Here is a 22,160-nt window from a genome sequence, read left to right as displayed (position 1 = left end):
ATACATATTTTTTTGTAATTTCAGACTCTTCTACGTTATGGTGCTAATCCAGACCTGAGAGATGAAGATGGCAAGTCTGCACTTGACAAGGCTAGGGAAAGAGGAGATGAAGGCCACAGGGAAGTTGTCCACATCCTCCAATCACCGGGTTTGTTTTTTAAATGTATGGATGGTTCACAGAAAATGTTATTATTAACAAAACCTTGGTATATTTTATTAAAATTGATTTTTTTTTCATAATTTTCCATTTCCATTCTTAATTCCTTCTTCTTCTGTTTTTCTAAGTTATGCATTCTCAATCCATTGAGATACAAATTGCCTCTGCTAATTGCCAACCTATCCAGTTCTCATTTCATCATGTCAGTGCATTCGTTTACATGTTCCTCTAATGAATTCAGATGTGATCATAAAAGATTTTAACAAAACATTGAGTCAGTTTTCTGTTTTAAACACAGCAGAAGTTTTTGTCTTCTTGAACGTGCGTAGGAGGAGGAGGAGGAAGATATTATTTTTGATGATCAGTGATCGATCATTTATGATTTTAAAATATACTTCTCACTGAAGGGGAGTGGTTGGTGACAGGTGAACCGTCTCACACCTCAACGTTGAATGCCGCTGCAACATCTGCTGCTCAACAGGCAGCTGTTGCTGCCACAGAAAATGAACCACCACCACAACAACAGCCCGATCACGGACCGCCTGACAATGATCCTGAAATGATTCCAATTTATATGAAGAAACTTCTGCCCATCTTCATCCACACATTTCAATCATCCATGTGGCTGCCAGTCAGGTATGATTAGTATGTTCGGTGATGACGACGACGATGAGGATAAATGATAAATGAAAAATCATCTTTATTAATCATTTACATCCATCTGCACGTCGATTGATGAAAACCATTTTTTGTTAAGTGAAATTTTATATCAAAGAAATCTGAGGAAAACTTTGTTTATAAAATTTTATGGTTCTGATGGTGGCTTTCAAACAGATTCTTTGATGAAATCTCTGATGATAAATAGTGATGTTTAAACATGACAATTTTATCTGATGTTGTACTCTTTGTGTGTGTGTGTGTGTGTGTGTGTGTGTGTGTCTGTGTGTGTGTGTGTGTGTGTGTGTGTGTGTGTGTGTGTGTGTGTGTGTGTGTGTGTGCTTGTGGGCTTGCGTCTGTGTAAAAAACCAAATTTTACTTTTATTTAGTATTGTATATATATATTTTTTAATTTACAAAATTTTTCTTTCACAGAAAGGCCAGTTTGACATTAATAAAAAAAATAATCGGTTATATTGAGGCATCGCTTCTCGAAGAAATTGTCAAGCCTGATTCAACGTCATCAAATAGCAACATATCAGTCCAGTTGTCTGAAATTCTCTCGACCGTCCTGAATGCAGAGGTTGTGCACGTGTTATATAATTATAGTACATGCATATAATTAACATTTCTTGAAATCTTACCTAATTGTTTTTTTTGGCATGACATTATCTACCAATTAATATCTAAATTCAGGAAGAGGAGGAAAGCCATTATGTGGTTCTGCAGATAATCCAAGAGCTGCTGAAGAAGTATCCATCAGCATTCATGGACCAGTTTGTGCAGTTGGGCATCTTCAATCGCATACAGAATATGGCTGGTGGCGAGGGAAACGAGGATGAGAAGATCGCTAGTCATGCATTCAGTGATCACAACTCTCATGTCGGTTTCTTTCTTATTAATTATTCGTTGGTCGCGCGTTTTTTCTTAATTCCATCATATTCCAATTTTTCATTCAGAACACTTCAATTGCATCTGCCAATTTTGACAAATCATCTACATCATCTCTATCAACCACGGTGGCATCCGATCACAAAGAAATGGTTATGTTCAGACCATACACATGGAAAAGTTGGTGTTTGGTAAGAGGTAGAGATTGCATTTATTTGTGGTCTGAATATGCAGCTCTTGAACTTTCAAACGGTAGTAATGGCTGGTTCCGATACATATTAGAGAATAAATTGTCGACCATGTACTCCAGTGGGAGCCCAGAGGGTGGAACTGATAGTTCAGGTCACTCTCTTTTCCATTTTTAAATAAGTCTTATTTATTCAAGTTGACAATTAGCCTCATTGTTTTTTTTCATAGAGAATCGAGGAGAATTTCTTGAGAAACTTCAAAAAGTGAGGAATCAAGTAAAAGCCAGCATACCAGTTCAGTCAATTTTTGCAACCACTGATGCATCAGCCCTGGTTGTTGGAAATTGGACTTTCGTCTGCAAGAATGATAATGAGCTACACATTCAAAATTCAGATGGACAACAGGTTTACTTCATTCTTTTGACTGCATCATCATTCTTAATAGTAATGGGAGAAAAAAAAAATGTTTGATCATCTGAAACGTTTCGTTGAATGTGCTTTACATTTTCTTAATGTTTGAAATTTTTAATTTCTATTTATTTTATTTGCTGATTGTTTTATGATTCATTGTTTCATTAATTTGATTTGTTTGTCATGGTTTTCTATCCAGACGACCATATTGAAAGAAGATCAGACAGGGTTCATCTTTGAGTCCAACAGAGGTACAAAGCATCCTTTCATATCCGCAATATCTCTGGGACCTGAGTTTGCATCTGGGTGGGCTGGACATAAAAGCAAAAAGTTCTTCTCAAAGACCGAAGAAATTAAGCAGAAGGTTTACATTTAAGACACGTAATTAAAAAAATATCGTGATTCCTTTATATTATTCTCTTAATGCCATCACTCTTTAGATGCATTTATTCAAGTTTTAAAGATGAGTTTTCAAGAAATTGTTCGTAGGACCATCTTATATCTGTTGTTAAATCAGTTGATTTTGATTTTGTTGTGTTTTTCAATACTAACTTTATCCATGCTTTTCCAACTCCGCTTTTCACATCCTCATCTGGTCTTCCATCTTTAATGAGCACATAATCAGAATTGGGAAAGATTCCATTTTTTAAACTTTCTCATTTCTGAAAACTCTTCCCTGCTTTCATCCCACCCCCTAGTTTCTCTCACCATAAACTACTTCCAAACTAACTTTTGTAAGTCCTCTTAAACTCATCGGTCTTCCATTTTGGATTTCATTTAATATATTTGTCATCTCTTTCTGTTCTATTCAGCTAACTCGTTTTTATGTAATGCTGTTTTACTGACATTGGCCTTTAAACTCTTTCATATCATAGCATTTATTTGATTAGATTTTCCATTATTTTTTCATTCTGAAGTTTTTAGCATAAGTATTATATTTTAAAAAACAATTTTTTATTTATTTAAATAGAAGGCCAACTGTGACATCATTTCACTGTGAAATTTGTTTGTCTTTAGGTGAAAACCTTGGCATACGACATATACCAAGTCCATTTCAAAACAGCTCAGTCAATACCGAGAGGGACCATGTCACACTTGCACAATATTATCAACAAGCTGGAATCTGCCTGGAATCAACAAATTAAAAATGTAAGCTGGATATTTTAAAAATTCAGAATCTAGGGAAGTTTTTATTTCTAGAGCATTGTCTGTTGTTTTTTTAATTTGTTGCAGTCACACACACACAAATGTATATTATATATATTTTCATCTATGAAGATGCCTTGGGAAGATGAATTAAGAAGTTCATATGAAGAAATATTGGCTTTATTCAACGATGAGCATGCCATGTCGGCTTACGAGTTCTACACAAGTGGCCTCATACAATCACTCCTCAATACTCTTAATGTAACTCCTTTTTATTTGCTTTTCATTGTTTTCTTCTTGCATGTATCCTCATTTTTAGTCATCTATCGCTTTCCTTTTTTTCAGCTCTATGAAACTAGAGTTCTTTAGTTTTACTTATATAGTAGTTTTTTATTCAACATTATTTTATAATTTCTGTTTTTGAGTTTTAGAATAATGCACAATATTTTTTTTAATATTTTAAGCAACTAGCAACCTGATTGAAACCATCATTCATACGATCACTTATATATTTTAACATTACATGACAGTTATATGTAGACAGCAATGATATGAAGCTACTCACCAAAAAAAGGGTGGATCTCTTCAAACAAGTTTTCAAAGATAAAAAAGTTGGGTGAGTATGTACTTTAAATGTATTATTTTTCTGTGAAATATCATTAAATCGAGCATAAAACCTTTGAGGCAGGAGCATTTATCTGCTTTTATTTAGAATGAATGTTGGTAAGCTGAAAAATTATCCAGTGTATATGTGCGTCTCAAAATATGCTTCTGGGATATTCATTATTGAGTTTATTTTGTACTTATAAGAATCATATTCAACTGAAATGGTATATTGTGGCGCCATGGCAGCTTAAAACATTGTTTGATTTTTTATAATTTTAATAAACTAAACAATTAGGACAACATTTTATTCTATTTACAAAGTTAAATGAGTGAAAAGTTCCCGTTGGTTTAACAGTGCTAACATTGCTGGATCCTTCAAAGTGGACATGTCACTTAAGATGCCATTATATGCAGCGAAGTTAGAAACACATTCAAGCGTAGATATAAATTCACTAAAGAGCAAAGATGAAGCAACCGTTGAATCTGGACGATACAATGAAAACAACGATGGTTAATTATTACCATCAAATCAAGATTTTCAGTATCAATTAACTCAAACACTCGGCTATGCTTATCTCAAAAGAACGGACGTTTAATAATCTAATAGGAAGCTGAATCACAATTTGCAAAACCAGTAACCAAATCTGAAGTACAACTTGTAATTTTTTTGAAAGCTACAATTTCTCAGCGCCCCATCGGACTACAAACTCTAGTACTCACTATATGTGTTCTTGTGTTATAGAAGGATCAAATGCAGTTATATCCATTACAATTTCAAAGTTGTTTCCAATTGCAAATATTTTATGCTACGTATAGGGCGCTGCACAAATCATATTATTATTATTGTTGTTATTATTATTATTATTTTTATTTGAATTCTTCCATTTAAAAATATCTTTTAACAGTTTCAGCATTATTTTGGTTATTTTAACTTAAATCAGTATTTGAATTTTAAAACAGAAATCAATGTGCGAGTGCGTTACTAGTCCGAAAGTTGATTGCGGTTCTGGAATCTATAGAAAAATTGCCAATTTATCTTTTTGACCTACCTGGCACAACATTTAGCTTGCAGGTTTTTTTAATGGAATATCATTATTTCTATTAAGAATATTTGAAACACAGCTGATAAAAAAATTTCATTTTTTTTTGCATTATATTACTTTGAAGTACTTTTAAAAATTGTTTTAAAAATGAAATTCTCCGACAGATACTTTCTAAGAGGTTGAAATTTAAATTTGAAAGAGCTGCAGAAGAATTGAACCTGGTCGACAGGACAGGAAGATCCCTTAAGATGGAACCTCTAGCCACTGTAGGAGCTCTTGAGAAATATCTTCTCAAAATGGTCTGCTTCTATTTCTTCTTTCTATTGTTGCCCATTTTCATTCACCGAAATGCAATGGACGGATGTTTTGTCGCAAATGATTGCATTTGTGAGTTTAATATTTTAACAAGGTCGCCAAGCAGTGGTATGATTATGATCGCTCCAGCCACACCTTTGTTAGACGACTCCAAGAAGCAACTTTCAAAGAAATCACATTTTGTCACCAGAGGGATTTTGATGAGAACGGACTCATCTATTGGATTGGTACCAACGCAAGGTGTTTTGAACTTCAAATGTATACTTTAGATGCACCAATATAAGCATTGGAAATAATTCTGATTATTTTGTTGTAATATTCTTCGTCAGTTAACACGAATTTGTTTTACGATAACAAACTTCGCCACCAGAACAACAAAAGATTGGATTAATCCAGCATCTTGTGGTTTGATGGTTGTGTCATCTTCAGAGGGACGCACATTGCCGTATGGAAAGTTGGAAGATATTCTTAGTCGAGACACTGCAGCCATCAACTGCCACACAAATGATGACAGGTATTATGTTCGCCTGATATGCTTTTCCTTGTTCATTGTAAATATCTTTTTAGTTGTTCGTGTTGTTAAAGACTAGTAACCTAGCTAAACGGTTGATAAAATGTTGTTGCTAGGAAAGCTTTTTCCTAGCTAAACGGTTGATAAAATGTTGTTGCTAGGAAAGCTTGGTTTGCCATTGATCTTGGAATATGGCTCATTCCTACATGTTACACCCTGCGCCATGCGCGAGGCTACGGAAGATCTGCATTGCGGAACTGGTTGTTTCAAGTTTCTAAGGATGGAATAACGTGGCTGACCATGTTCAACCATGTTGAGGATACCAGTCTGAACGAGGCAGGGTCAGTCATTTTGATTTTTGGTTCAATTATCATAAAAAAGGTCATAATTTTTTAGCTTTTCTTAATAACTTTCTTTAATGCAAACAAAACAGAATATTAAATTGAAGAATTTAATTTTTCAGTAAATTTATGAATGATGGAATACCTTTGTTTATTCGTTCATTTCTAATAAAATTGAGTCAATTGTTTAGGTTCAGCAAATATAATATATAAATCCACGTTTGTGCCTTATTTAAAAAAATATTTCATATTGCTACATTGAAATGACACAATGAAGTTTTGTGTGGTTTATCTTATTGGAAAACTTATCCATGTTGAATTTTTTGCAGTTCCACAGCATCGTGGCCATTGGAACCATCGAAAGAGGAAAAAGAGGGATGGAGACACGTTAGAATTCTTCAGAATGGGAAGAATGCCAGTAGTCAGACGCATTATTTGTCTCTGTCGGGGTTTGAAATTTATGGCACTGTTACTGGGGTGTGCTTGGACTTAGGTTTGTGAATTTACTGAATTATAAAATAATTTTTAAAGTTAATGATATATATGCATTAGTGTTATTCTCATTATGTAACATGGATTTTGGGATTGAGGTAGTGCTCTAAGGTCTTTTATTTGATAGATAATTAAGTTGATATTTACACGTAGTTAGGAATGGTTTGTTGTCAGTGAGACAAATTTTATCTATGAAAAAACTTATTTTATTTTTTTGAGCATTGCTATTTAATTTTTGTTTTTTGACGACAGACAAAACGGTTCGTGAATCAGAAGCTCAACAACGTCGTCAACGTCGCTACATTCGCATGCATGTGCTCAAGAATATTGTGCCTGGAGTGAAAGTAGTTCGTGGTTTGGATTGGAAGTGGAAGGATCAAGATGGATCGCCTCCTGGTGAAGGAGTTATCATTGGAGAGTTGCACACTGGTCTGCTTGCCTATTGAGATTTCTTCTGTTTCAAATTAATTATTTTGCTTTAATCATTATTAAATGGTGCATCTAGATTATAATTGTGCTGAAAGATCGTTTCATTCCTCCGCTATGGTGACTTATTCTTCACGTCTATCCATGTTCTTTAATCCAGCCTTAAACAATTAACTTTTTTTTGTTTTCCATCTAAAATATTTTTATTTCGACATTTTACGTACTCAGGCTGGGTGGATGTTGCGTGGGATGCGGGAGGATTGAATTCGTATCGCATGGGGGCAGAAGGAAAGTATGATCTGACGCTGGCTCCGGCGCACGGGACTGAGGGTGCAGTTGGATCGCACGAAGGCACGAAGATCAGAGTATCGTCTGCTTGGAGGGATAACAAAAACAAAATGCTCACCGTATGTTCTATTTTAAAACTATTGCTATGCACTTGAAATAATTCAACTCCACACATAAATGCACAAGCACATATTTACTTTACTAATAAATTACTATACTAGAAAGTTCGGAAAATGATTTTTACCTTCTCTTTTATATACTATCTTTCTGTCACGTTGTCATGTGATTGATATCTATCTATCTTATCATTTTCACCCACTTCCGATGCACCTAGCCAGATGAAATTTTTAGAGTAGGAATAGTAACCCAATAAGCTTTCATATTCGATGACCGTTAATTAAATTAAATTAATTAAATTTTAATTGAATAATTGACTTCACGAGCTTTATAAAGAAACGCAAAACCTGAAGTTGTGATGGTAAAATTTCCTGGCGAATAAATTTCAAATATTTTCAATAAATGCGGCAAGTAATTTTTTCGATGACAATGGAAGAATTAATCAACAAACTTTTTTAATTGATATATTAAATTAAAAAATAAATGTAAATAAAAAATGAAAGCATTAAATGGTAACGACGAATATATAAATTTTAGTAAAAGGAAGAGTTTTTTAAATGCTTTAGTTAGAGTGTTGTGTTATCACAGTGCTGTTTGTTCCCGAATGTTATCGACCGTGAAATGAGATTTAAACACTCAATGTTTTATAATGCTTTGTTTTTCTAAAATCTGCATCAGAAATGTTGGTCCTACAAAGTGGATGGTCGAATTACTTCAGAATTGAGAACTCAATTTTCATTGTAATCTGTAAAAAAAAACTTTCAAAAAAGCTTTTTTTAAGTCATGCTTATTGTTTTATTTCAATTTTTAATGGAACATTTTAGTTGAACTATTCAAATAACCGAACAGAAAAGCAGCAATGTACAGCCACAACTTCAACAACCTCAAGACGTGCAGCAGCACTTATCTAGCCGCAAAAGTTACTCGACACCGAGTTTAAGTGAAAATGTTGAGCCAAAACAGCCACCAGTTCCATTGGACCAAGTAATGTCTGCAGAGAATCTCACCACCACATCTGCTAACACGGCGGTTATGGTTAGTTAGTTAGTTAGTTACTAGTTATTTATCATAAGAAGACTTATCTCTATCTTGTTTTTAGACTTTGATTTGATTATATTATTCATTAATTTACTCTATAATGATAATTTTTATCATTTAAATCAATGATCCAAGAAAAATGTATTTTTGGGAACATTTTGTGTTTTGTGAGTACATTACAAAAATCAGGTGCTGGTGATAGCTCGAATTGTTGTCTTATTATAGAGATACTGTGGAGTAAGAGAATAATTTGGTTGGCACATGTGGCATGAAGCATTGGTGAGAGGAAGCAATGAAAGAATGTTGCAACTTGTGGAAATAAATTAATGAATGAATTACATGTGTCTTGAAAAGACGGCATAAGCATGCTATAAAATACAAAATTAATTTATTATTGAAGTTGAGATATTTGTAATCTCATATATTCAGATCATTGATTTGTGTTTGGTCTTACCTTGACTGAGCTTAAAATTTAGGCGGTGCAATAGTTTAATGGTTAAGGTGCCTGGCATTGTTAATGGAGTGTCCAGGTTCGAATGTAAGGTGATCCCTGCCAACTGCATGCAAAAGTGTGTGATGTGTTGACTCACGTATTATATGCTACGTGTTTGTTGTAATGTAATAATGATAGTGCGCCTCAGTCGCTTGCCGTGGCGCTATATGAAATGACATTATTATAAAATATAATTGTGATGATGATTGTTGTAAACGTGCTACTTTCCGTCAGTTTAGAAATTATTTTGAAAACAACAGGACAGTTCATCAAGAGCCCCAAAATTGGCCATAACTTGCTCTTCAAACCAAATGTCTTCTGATAACCAGCAGGAGTATGACAGTCTTGATTCTGTTACAGTGAAAGTGGATGTGGTGGATGATTCTTCAGCCAATGCCAGAACTGTAAATGTCACTCCAGTCACCACAACCCCCGCCATAGAAACATCAACCGCTCTGAAACTCTCCAGCTGTGTTGTACCAACTACTCAGATCAACAACAGATTAGCATCAGAAGCGGTCGCCTCAGCATTTTTGTTGTCTTCATCTTTACAGCAAGTCTCCAATCATGGAACATTGAAGCCAAGCATCATGAGGAAGTTGTTTTCTCAAGATCTTCTGCTGGAGAATAACAGGTTTGCAAGTGCATCATCCTCTGCATCCAACAGGCTGCTCCACAGAGCCAACAACAACCCACTTGGTTGCTATGTTTTGGGTGGGGCTTCTAATGACAGTTACCTGCTCAACATGTTACAGCAAAATGACACTCTTCAGCACCAACTCGGTTCGCTGTTCAGACGTCTCCCACTCAGCAGGAATCAAGAGGGGCGGAGGAACAACAACGAGATTAACAATGCACAGTTGAAAGCAAAAGCACCTCATCAGCCAACAAGTCAAAAGCAAGATGGGGTATGTTATTGCTTGTTTTTTTAAATATATATTTTGTGTAAATAGTTTTGCAACAAACAATCCTAATTTTAATCAGGTGGAGTTGGCAGTTGGTTTTCCTCAGCCTTCTTTGCCATCCACATCTTGCTCAACCCCTTCCACAGTAGCACAGTCGATGAGTGTCAGTGTACCAAACCTCAATACATCTCTCGATCAAACTGTCAGCTTCCTGGAATCCTTCTCAACTATTGCTCGCTGCAACTTGACAAATAACCTGAGCAATTTGTTGGACTCAAACAATGAAACTATCAACAGTGCTGATCAAAAAGTTCATGCTACTCAGTCTACCAGTTTGTTTTATTTTCTGTTTGATGCTTAAGCTCATAATTAAGTTTGGCAGACGACTTAATTCTTTTTTAACCTCTTCAATGTATTTATTGTTCTATTTTATTGAAAACATAAAATTGAAGTTTACTTTATTGTACTCAGCAGGCAACAACAGCACACTGCTCTCAACAGCTCAGAGTTTTCCAAATTTGACATCTGGTAGCAGCAGCTTAACAACGCACACACTCACATCTGCTGCAGAGAGTAGCAGGATCGCCAGAAGAAATAACAACAGCCACGTCACTGCACTGAGTCAAGCGTTGACCATGAGTCTGGCATCTAGCGACAGTGATAATGACTTTTTAGAGATGTGTCGTGCTACTACGCTGCTTGCTGAACTGGAGGATGACGATGAACTACCTGAAGTGGACGACGAATGTGCCGACAATGAGAATGAAGATAACGACCAGCAGCACCACAAAACTGAGGAGGCCATGGATCTCGATGATACAACTGCTAGTTTATTTCAATTATAAAGCTCTTAAGACGTTTATTTTCATTATTGTTTAATATTATTTTTTGCGTTTCTTTGAACAAATTACCATTAAACTTTTTTATAATATTGTTTTCAATTGGCCTCTTCATAATTATTAATAGTTTCTATTTAAATAGTAATGTTTTTTCCATCTAACAAAGATTGCCATCAATGAATATTACCGTTTTTTATTTACTTCACCATTGATAAAATAATTTTTAATGTATTAAAACTTTATTTAATCATTTTAAATTACTTGTAATTTATAGCTGTGTTATTTGTGAAGCAGTGGAGAAGTTAATAACTACAGTTTGAATAAACCAACCAGGATGACCAAGATGAAAGTGAAAACACGACAAACAACAAAGCGTCAAATAACCTTGACATCAGCAAGAAGAAAACCTGGGATGACGAATTTGAATTGAAAAGACAATTTTCTTCTCTCATTCCAGCTTTCGACCCGCGCCCTGGCCGCACGAATGTCAACCAGACGCAGGATTTTGACATCCCTCCACCTGGACAAGATCTCAACCTATCAGATCCCGGCACAGCCATCACGTCATCATCCATGCTGGCTGGCTCTAACGTCCCAGTCACTCACCTATCCTTATCTCTTAAACATCTTCCTCAGGCTAACAGTGCGGTGCGCGGTTTTTAGCACCATTATATTCTTCTTTGTAAATATATAGTAGTTTAATATTATATTGGGAATTGGATAAATCATTTAATTTTAAGATTTATTATTCCAGGTTTTATTCCAGATTTATTCCAGTTTTAAATTTATTTTGAGATGTAAAGTGTAGATGTTTAATTAACTTTTCTTTTTTTTATACTTAGAACCATAATTTCTATAACCAATTTTTTTAAATTTTGACCCCCATTATGGATGTTCTAAATGGGTAGTCTTGTGTTTGTCGGAATGAATGGTCTCGTGTTTGTTTCCTTGTTGGAAAAAGTTAATTGGTGCTGTTTGGAATAGAAACTTTTGTAGACCTAATTTACTTTGAAAGAAACATTTATTCGTGAAGATATTTTCAATTATGAAGTTTTTATTTTCTTCAGGCTGACGAAATAGAAATTGCGTTAGAAGACAGAGAGGCGAGTATCTTTAAATACGTCCAAAATCTAGTCATCCAGTCATCTGCACCCTCTTCCAACAACAAACAAGACAGACTGAAACGCATTTGGGAGCCTACATATATGTTCGTTTGTTTATTTTGTACGCTGCTCATTTAGTTTGCACTAAACATAATTTTTTAATTTCATTGAATATCAATAAAATCAATTAACTATTTGATTGACTCGTTGCATTTCTATGTGTTCATGCTGTTTATTTTCATTTTAAATTATATAAACGTATAGACTCACACACACACACACACGCACACATTATTTATATATTTATTTATTTATTTATACTTACAAGATGAACAATGCTTACTGCTTTTATTTAATTTTAACTAAAGTTTTTTATTTTTGAGATGCACTAGTTTTGCAACGACGCAGATAGGTCAAATAAGTTCATAGGTTAAGTGCATTTGAGTGACAGGGGGCATGGTGTAAGGCTGTTCGTGAAGGTTCACTCAATTATTATACAATTCTTTGCTGTGGGTATATGCTGCATAGTTCTTCATGAAAAAGATACAAACTTATATAACTTATAAATATAACTTTTGTATAATTTATTTATTTATATTATAACAATTTAACAGCATTTCCTATAAAGAATCGAAGTGTAACCCATATCCCAACCAACATGCTCATGTGGTATGTATACAAGTTTTTGCACACTTTTTCATCATTTAACGTTGTTTGTCATTTTAGCGAGTTTACTTTGTTATTTGTTAACAGATGTCGTTAACCTTTGTATGTTATTTTTTTTTCTACTATTTTTTCCGCATTGTCCATTATTATCAAGTCTTTTACTAACTGCGTTATTTTGGAAAACTAGACAAGTGTCGATTTGTTGGCTAGTGGGAAGGATAGCAAGTGCTGCGTACTAGTGGAATTAATTGGGGCTAGATTTATTTAACTTTTTATAACACAAAAACACCAAGAGCACTGCCAATCATCTTCTTAAATTTCATCACTTTTTTTATCCCGTACGTTTTACAACTTTGCAACTCTAGCAGGGTTATTACACTTTTGAGGATGTTCTTTTGGTTTCATTTATATGATACAATTTAAGTGGCAGTTCATAAATTTCGTTCATCCGTTCTCATTCGTCCTCATTATAGGATGGTTGGCCTATTTGGCAAGTGGCGCAACAGCTTGGCACTGCTCTGCTGCCTAAACGCATTTTGATTAATTATATGCAAGAACGAGCCCCTCAACACTTTCTCGAAAAGTGGAAACTTATTGGTGCCGATAAAAATGTCAAAAAGTGTCATAACTGCTCTCAACTGACCAGAGCCTATAAGGTCAGTTGTTCAGTTGTGCTGTCACGTTGTATTGATGATGTGTCTTTTTTATGTTTGCTTGGATTGTTGTCTTTAAATATTTTTGTTATTGTTTTAAATTACGTTTAGCTAGCATCTCCTTTTTCTAGATATGTTTTTATATTACTAAATTTAATTTATTTACCAGCGTTTATTTATTTTTTTCATCAGTTATTTTGGCCTTTTAAGAAATTTAACAAATCCCTTATGAATTTCAACAACCTCTTTCCCTACATCTTGCAGTGTTGTGCCGTGTTTACTATTTTAACAAAGAATATTGTTTATGTTTTTTTTTAGTTTTTACGTTTTAATTCTTCATGGTTCCGCATCTCCGTCAAAACGTTTCCCAGTTTTTTTTTTATTTTCAAAATTTTTTGACTAATCGTGTGATGAACATTCTCTTTCTTTCTCCACTTTAACTTGTCTGTGATTGCTTCATTGTCAATCATCTACGCTTTACTTCATCTGCATCTTGTGTCATCTACACGTGGGCTGTTGCTTTTAAATCATGATCTGCTTGCTGTCTCTTAACAGAAGACCTGATGTTAAAGTCTCCGACTTTTAAAGCACATATGAATGTTAACCATCAAACTGGCCGTTGGATCTGATAAACTAATTGGCAAATTTAAACAGTTCTTTTTTGAAGTTGTTGCACGTATTCTGACTCTGAGCTTTCATCTGGCACGTTGAACAAGCTTCCTTTACATGCTTATATTTGTTAATAAATGTTGCGTTTTTCAAAGTTTTTAAAAATTTGTTGTTACTATAGTTTTAATAGTTTGATATTCTGAGAAGACTTCGTTGTTTTGCTTAAGTTTCCATTTCTAATTAAGAATATCCATTTTTCCGAATAAGCTTATGCATTTTAAAAATTAAGTTTTTATGAAGTGAAACAGTTCAATTTCATTTGTTAAGTGTAATAACATATAAACTTTATTTCACGAATATTATGAAGCTTTTTTACTTTCAATTACTTGAGCAAGACAGATTCAAATTATACTGCAAGCTGCATAAGCCAGCCATGCAACAGTTTGAAATGAGATGGTGGTGGTTTAAATGGTGAAATGTTGGTTAAGACCTGATTGATCTTTTTTTTTACGTTACAGGACTTTCTAACAACAGTGCATCCATCTCGTGAAGCAGCAGCAGCAACATCTTGCACCACGGCAACATCGCCTGAGACGCCCACAACAACATCATTAGCCACACACAAAACTGCATTGCCATCATCATCGATAACAGCAGCAGAACCTTCAACTTCGCTATTCAAACTAACAACAACAGCTAAACCTTCAGCTACAGATTTGATAGATGGTCACTCTTCGTGTTCTGTTAACGATGTTTTGTCTTTGTTAAAGCTTCTCCATCACATCTTTCTTGAAAATTCTACAGCAAATGCAATCAACGGTAATTGTTAACGTTTTTATTATTTTTTCTACTAAAATAACATTATATTCATTGGAATGTTAGCCTAATTCTCCCGACCACAACGTGCTTTATTTGTTTCTGGCTGAAATTTTTTAACAAAGCACTGCTTTATTTGAAACTACAAATAAATATTTGTCCATTGTTTAGTAAAGTTTGGATTTTATTTAATGCATTGTCTTTTGTCAACAATCACTTTGTTCTGGTTTTAATATTTTAAGAGATTTGACTGGCAGTTAATTCATCACAATTTAATTTTGATTGTTGATTTCAACGATGGTTAGTTTTTGAGTTGAACATTTTGATAGGATCGTGATGCCTTCCTGTGATAGCATGAAATAATAATCATTGTTCGAATGAATTAAATCCATTGTCTTCAATTATTCATAACCTGCATCGATATTTATTTTCCAACCAAACGTAAAAGATCTGGAAAAAGATCTTCCGACAGTATCTGAAGATGACTTTCTAAGCAAAAAAATAACCAACAAATTGATACAGCAAGTTCAAGTAATTTTTAAGAATTTATCTATTAATATTTTTCTTTTTTTTTTCGTTTTTTTTCTCTATTTTGTTAGTGCTTTGTAGTTTTCAGGATATATTTTCACATGATCGTCTGCAGGATACATTGATGCTATCCACCAATGCCATTCCTGATTGGTGTGAGGAGTTGACCACTAACTATCCAATGCTCTTCTCATTCGAAACTAGATTGATGTTTTTCAACTGTACTGCTTTTGGAACCTCCAGGTTAATAATTTTATCAAAGTATTTAACTATTTAAAAAATTTTGTGTTATACTTCAAGAATTCGATGTTTAAGTTTAAAGAATGAGTAGTAGCATCATAGGAGTGACACCGTACCACATCCAGGTCGATTGTGTGGCTGCAGAATAAGCGTGAGGCCATGCTGGAGCGCAACAGAACGGCAGGTGGTTTGAGACGAGATGACGTGCATGACTTCAAGATCGGTCGGTTGAAACACGAACGAGTCTGTGTGCCTCGTGATGAATCCCTGTTGGACTGGTCAATGCAAGTCATGAAGTACCATGCATCCAGGAAGTCAATTCTCGAGGTTATTATTATTATTTGTATTATTGTTTGTATTATTAATATTATTAATATTCTTCTTTCTTTCTTTTTATTATTATTTTTTTTATCGTCATTATTATTTTTATCTTCAGCATTTGATATAGTTTTTGGTTCTAAATTATCGCAAAACGAGCCTAAAATTGTATAAATATTTTTATTAATAATTGATTGGTTTGTTATTCATTGAATAGACGCAGCATAATTTTTATCTCTTCTGTTATGCTTAGATTGAATTTAAAGGAGAAGAAGGCACAGGATTAGGTCCATCGCTGGAGTTTTATGCGTTGGTCGCAGCTGAGCTACAGAAAAAGGACATGGGGATGTGGTTGTGCGATGATGAACTTGATGGCGAACAGGCTCATGATGACAGTGGCAAAGAAGTTAGTTTACTGCTCAATTTGATTTAGTTCTATCCTACGCTATTGCCTTGTTTATAAAGCTGTCCGTTCTTTTAATTCTGAAGTCTTTCATCTTGTTAGTTATTCTAACAACTTATCAACATACATGACTAGATTTGATATATAATAAAAATAATTCCTGCTTTTCTTATTCAATCATTTCATTGTTCTAGATTGATATAGGGAGAGGTGTTAAACCGCCTGGATATTATGTTCGACGAAGTTCTGGCTTGTTTCCAGCACCCTTACCTCAAAACTCTGATGATATGGCTCGCATTGAAAGTCTTTTCAAGTTTTTTGGAACGTTTGTCGCAAAATGCATTCAAGATAACCGACTTGTTGATATGCCTTTATCATTACCATTCTTGAAAATGTTATGCAACAAGCGAGACAATGCTGTTGAGCTTGCTGTTTACCAGCCCACATCAGAAGTGCCGTTCGCAGATGTCGAAGTTCAGGAGGAAAGTTAGTTTCTATTTCCGCTGTGCTAACTAATTTCTTATACACTTCTAATTTTGTTCCTTTCATGAACACCGGGACGGATCTGTCTCACACCTATCCGATGAAATTGTAAATGTTTCAACCATTTTTTTTATGATGAATGTTAGGGTGCCAGTCAAACGTCTTGGAGGAAACAGGTTCATCAATCCTGCAGTCGGGAAAGAAATGCGACGTGGCATCATCGAGTGGTTCAACAACCGAAGCCCAAGTTATTGAGAGATCTCAAGCTTCACTGACGTTAAATATAATCAAGTCTCCAATATTGCTCGACGATGATTTGACGCCGACTGAGAATGATAGTTTCGCAGCAACGCCATCAACCATCGCATCTAGTCTACAACAGTCGACCGTTGGTAGCTGCGTTCAGTTGCTCCCTTGGTACGTCGGCATCCTCAACAACGATGATTTCCTTCTTCTTGACAGCATCAGGTTACGAGTTTTCATCTATATATTTAGTGGTTTAATTGGTTCTAAGATTGCAGTGACTCCAAATAGATCCTTCTCTTAAATGTGCTTAAATGTTTTACAAATTGTTTTGTTCCACGCATGGGTGTGTGCGTATTCGCGCCCGTCAAATTTTGAGGCCCTGGACTTATGAGGATTGCTTAATTGTTCTATACAAAAGTTCATTGCTCAACACCTCTGGCTTTTAAATTTAATAAGTGTTGTAACTCCGATGAACAGTTTGAAAATGATTGAGGTAGTTAATAACAAGATGACAATTACATAAGATGAAAGACCAATGTAATTTTCATCTTTTTTTTACAGAGCCTCTTTTCTAAATGATCTAAGGAAGTTGTCTGAAAAGAAGCAGCAACTCATGAATGAGGGCATTTCTCATGACAAGTCGTCAACTGACTGTAAACTATTTCTTGAAAACGGTGCCAGGCTGGAAGATTTAGAGTAAGTAAATTGTAAATTTATATTTGCCATTGTTCACTATTTATTATTCGTTGTTGAAGTTCATGACGTCATCGTCGTTTTATCGTTCGAATATTTTGTAGATGGGACAAACATATGCTACATCATAAAAAAATACATATTAACCACTTTTGTTTTGAAATATTTTTTGCCAAACATTTTTTTGCCGAACCTAATTCTACTTAAAAAATGGTTGATTCGAATGCACCATTTTTTAAATGGTTTCATTCCAGAAGTCGGCAGCTGCAGTTCCTCTTGTTAGCAGTCAGTCAATATCAAAAAAGCCTGTTTATTTATAGATTCATGTTGACCTTTGTTGGTTGGTGTTGACCTTTGTTGAGAGGCAAAGAAGAGTTTCTGTGGCGCTAACTAAACTGCCTCTCATTTTAGCTTTTATTTCTCTTGTACTTTGCTACATATAAATCAATTAATAAATATCAAATTACAAAATAATTTTTAAAAAATTTCAGATTGACGTTTGTCTTCAATCCTTCATCTAAAGTTTATGGTTATTCAACGTATGAACTGAAAAAAGGTGGAGAAACAGAGGTACTGTAGTGTTGACCGTTTCCAAATTGATTGATTGATTGATTGATTGATTGATTGATTGATTGATTGATTGATTGATTGATTGATTGATTGATTGATTGATTGATTGATTGATTGATTGATTGATTGATTGATTGATTGATTGATTGATTGATTGATTGATTGATTGATTGATTGATTGATTGATTGATTGATTGATTGATTGATTGATTGATTGATTGATTGATTGATAAAATCAGAATAAATAATTTTAAATAGCAATGACAATTATATTTAGCTGGATAAAAATTTATTGAAACGGATGATATTAGCCACAAATTAATTTTACATTTCGTGGTTCGAAGCATTATTTAAATTTGAAAGTCATCAATTGAAAATTTACTGCATCGTAGCACGTGACGTTGGAGAAGGTTGACGAGTACGTCGAGTTGGTGACCGACTTTTGTCTGGTCAGTGGTATCAGGAGACAGATGGAGGCCTTCAAAGGTTTGTGAAGGCATTTAACATTTAACATTTTATTATTCCTTTAAACACATTGAGCGGTCTTGAGGTGTATTATAACACTTTTATATTTCTGTTGTTTGAGTTTCTATTGTCGATGGTGTATTTGTATTTTTTTCACGTCGATTTTGTTTATCTGTTGTTGTGATGTCTTGCTCGTGAGTTCCTTTGACAGCATCTCCTCCAAACGCCTCGTTCTTTCCCACTGAGCTTTTTTCTTGCTGTCATCATCTCATTTGTACATCCACATGTTGGAGTCATCTCACGTCTAACAACTCACTCTACATACGACCCGTTCTTTCTTTCCTTCTTTTTTCTTTCTTTCTAACTGCTTTTCTTTTTTCCTTCCTTTCTTTCTTCCTTCGTCAAGGGAATTCATGGTAGCTCCGTTTGTTTTTTCATCTTTTTCCATTCTTCTTACATTTTCAAAATGTTACAGGCTTTCTCGCGTCATGTTAACTGCTTTCCACATTCCACAATCGACAGAATGATTAGAGGCTGGACAAATTAAAAAAAAAAAAAAAAAATCTTTTTCTGCCTTTTCATCGTCCTCCCACTGAAAATTAAAAGACACTACCACCAACCAGTTCTCAATGTCCAGTCCATACTCCTGGGAGCCTCTGTATTTTTAATGCGTTACCTTATTCGCGAACCTGTGCGTGCGCGCTAATAGTATGTATAATATATTATACATACGTACTAGTTGATAGCGTCTCAAAATTTGATCCAATTTAGCTATAATTACTCCAGTTCACTCGTTTTTAAATTTGATACAGGGATCAACCAAAATCATCAAATCACGGTGACCTTCTACTTAATAATTTTCATATTGAAAAAAAAATGATTTTCTGTCTTTGCTTTAAAAATTTAAAACTGATTGCCTGCTGATTTGAAAAATTTCAGCCTCATGAGTCGAGAGGTGCTGTGTAAGTCCAGCAACACATTACAATACATGTGAATGTACATCTGTATTTATTTATCTATTTATTTATCTATTTCTCTTTTTGGTTTATTTGCTTGTTTGTTTTTTATTTATTGTAAAATGCGTGAAACGGAAATGCAAAACTCTAAGTTGAATATACTTTTTTCACTTTAATTGTTACTGTCGCCTTGAAAATTTATTTTTACCATTATGGCATTAACTTAACCTCACTGCGTATATTATTTAATTTACGTGAAGCTGGTTTTGATCTGGTTTTCCCAATGCACAAACTCTCGGTACTGAATCCTCTTGAGTTGCAAACAATTTTGTGTGGCGACCAATGTCCTAAATGGTCTCTAGAAGACATACTGAACTTCACTGAACCAAAATTAGGATACACCAAGGATAGGTGAGTGATAATTTCATTTGGCAAAACATCAATACAATTAAAAATGAATTAATTAAAAACAAATTTCAGTCCTGGCTTTCAAAGGTTCGTAAACGTGATGCTGAAAATGAATGCCGACCAGCGAAAATCATTTCTTCAGTTTGCAACTGGCTGTTCCTCCCTGCCGCCTGGTGGATTGGCGAATCTTCAGCCGAGGTTGACCATCGTTCGAAAGGTGGACTCCGATGACAATGCATTTCCTTCCGTCAATACGTGCGTACATTACTTGAAACTACCAGAATATTCTTCGGAAGACATTTTGATGGAAAGACTTCTGACTGCCATCAAAGAAAAGGGATTTTATTTGAACTAATGTAAATTGTGTTAAGTTTTTTCATTTGTTCTCTATTTTATTTTGTATTTTTAATCTTTCGTCGTTGAATAATGCAAATTAATTAGATGATGTTGATTAATTTTATTACACATGTGAGGCATTTGTGCGATATTATAAAAGAGGTAATTTAAAGGTTGCTTGGATATTTTGTGTATGGAATAATTTTAGATCATCTCTATATTTTCTGTTTTGTTCCGGAAGTCATGCCCAACCTGTCAGATGGCTGGCAGTAAAGAGAAGTTCAAAACATTTGCAAAAATATCTCGCGTTGTAATAAATAGCGGACCCAATCATGTTTTAAAGGTGAAGGAGGAGGAAGAGGAGGGGAGGAACCTGGTTTGGTGTGGCATCAGGAATTGTGAGGATAATTGATGAGGATTCTTTTTATTGTTTGTTTATCGGCACTGTATATATTTTTGTCATAGTGAAGTTTTTGCCTAATTAAACATAAATAAATTAATAAATGTTGTTTATTATTTATATTTAGAAATTTTTGTCCACTAGTTCAGTTTTTTACTGATCCATTTAATGAACGATTTCTTCTATTTGTTGTCAAATTATATGAGAAGTTGTTTTTTTATACTATGATTGCGATAATAAGTAGGAGTCATTTGAACTAATTTGTATTTTTTAATTTCATTTCATTTATTCGTGATTTTTATCTGTATGTGAGCTTGAATATAACTTTGTATTTCAAAGTAACCATACACACACACACACACACACACACACACACACACACATATATATATATATATAGTGAACTGGACAATGCTTATTTTACTCGCACACAGAATGAACTCTCCGGTTAAGAAGTTGAGAACTTCTCCATATGAAAGAGAATTATTATTTATTTCAGTTATCAATCGATTTATATACGTTTTTATACTTTTTTTTATAAAGGTATTCATTAGAATTTTCAGATGTTTAATTTGTAATTGGCTTGAGAACTTTTAAGGTTAATCATTTATTTATTGTTGAATGTGGTTGGTGTTGTAGTTGTAACCAATATCCTATCTATCTGCACGTTTTTACATAATTCAGACTAGGTGTTAATTTATGATTATTGTTTTTTTTATGTCGTAACATTACTTCTTTATTTTCATTTAGATATGGTTACGATTATTTTCTAATTTTAAGAAAATTATATAAAAATTGTCTAGAAACGTATAATCGTGACTGATTTGATTCAGAAATTAATAAATTTTAATAAAAAGAAATAATGTAATGATAACTTCGCATGATTATTTTTTTAACTGTTGCTTAAATCAACCTAATAATGATAATCATTTGCGACTGCATTGGTTGTCGTTGATATTATTTCTGCTTGACGCGTCTGTCGGCTGATGTGTTGAAACTTTTGTTTGATCATATAAATTGGGCGGACATACTCCAGTATGTGTAATTGTTTCTTTTGTCAATAGGCTAATACACATTACTCTTCAAATTTTATTTTATTGACGAAGATCTGAGAGATGTAAAAAACGATTGAGAAATGAGAAAGTAAGAAGACAAGATTTGATAATTAATTCTAAAAAAGAAGTTGATCGATAAAAGTATCGCACGTGGTGAAACGGGCGTGCACAATAAGCCTGCTAGCAATGCATAATTTTGTTGGTACATAAATCGATAAGGTAACACGTGCCAACAATATTAAGACATGAGATATGAACGATTGGTTTGTTGTTGTTGCCTATCTAGTTCGAGCGTTAATTTATATTTAAAGTAACTTACCTTCTCCCCCTGTTACTTTTGTGGAATCT

The 22,160-nt window shown here is 34.1% G+C and overlaps 1 protein-coding gene across 1 annotated transcript; it reads left to right on the top strand.

Moving 5' to 3' along the window:
• The first annotated feature begins 698 nt into the window (after nt 1-698).
• On the top strand, nt 699-21,629 carry HELRODRAFT_111260 (hypothetical protein). Its single transcript, XM_009018377.1, has 37 exons — nt 699-793; nt 1,250-1,397; nt 1,511-1,700; nt 1,853-2,047; nt 2,123-2,298; nt 2,504-2,668; nt 3,322-3,453; nt 3,583-3,711; nt 3,981-4,066; nt 5,017-5,128; nt 5,264-5,398; nt 5,509-5,654; nt 5,785-5,928; nt 6,087-6,266; nt 6,596-6,759; nt 7,011-7,187; nt 7,413-7,514; nt 9,562-9,910; nt 10,005-10,361; nt 10,510-10,853; nt 11,208-11,455; nt 11,932-12,071; nt 12,582-12,636; nt 13,107-13,296; nt 14,511-14,720; nt 15,160-15,242; nt 15,355-15,482; nt 15,605-15,806; nt 16,051-16,203; nt 16,395-16,631; nt 16,976-17,151; nt 17,491-17,625; nt 18,114-18,192; nt 18,585-18,678; nt 19,874-20,024; nt 20,094-21,106; nt 21,140-21,629. The coding sequence occupies exons 1-36, from the start codon at nt 717-719 to the stop codon at nt 20,374-20,376; spliced, it is 6,072 nt and encodes a 2,023-aa protein (XP_009016625.1). The 5' UTR covers nt 699-716; the 3' UTR covers nt 20,377-21,106; nt 21,140-21,629.
• The last annotated feature ends 531 nt before the right edge of the window (nt 21,630-22,160 follow it).

This window comes from Helobdella robusta (assembly GCF_000326865.2).
Source record: "Helobdella robusta unplaced genomic scaffold HELROscaffold_21, whole genome shotgun sequence".
NCBI classification, from domain to species: domain Eukaryota; kingdom Metazoa; phylum Annelida; class Clitellata; order Rhynchobdellida; family Glossiphoniidae; genus Helobdella; species Helobdella robusta.
The sequence above is the reverse complement of the archived record's forward strand: the minus strand, read 5'-3'. Positions and strand labels throughout refer to the sequence as shown.

Bases quoted from the DNA above. Each gene is read 5' to 3' on its own strand.
- HELRODRAFT_111260 (XM_009018377.1), top strand. From the start codon at position 717: ATGATTCCAATTTATATGAAGAAACTTCTGCCCATCTTCATCCACACA. The intron at 12,072-12,581 runs GTTCGTTTGTTT...ACAATTTAACAG, and splicing joins ATTTGGGAGCCTACATATAT to CATTTCCTATAAAGAATCGA. The intron at 15,483-15,604 runs GTTAATAATTTT...TACCACATCCAG, and splicing joins ACTGCTTTTGGAACCTCCAG to GTCGATTGTGTGGCTGCAGA.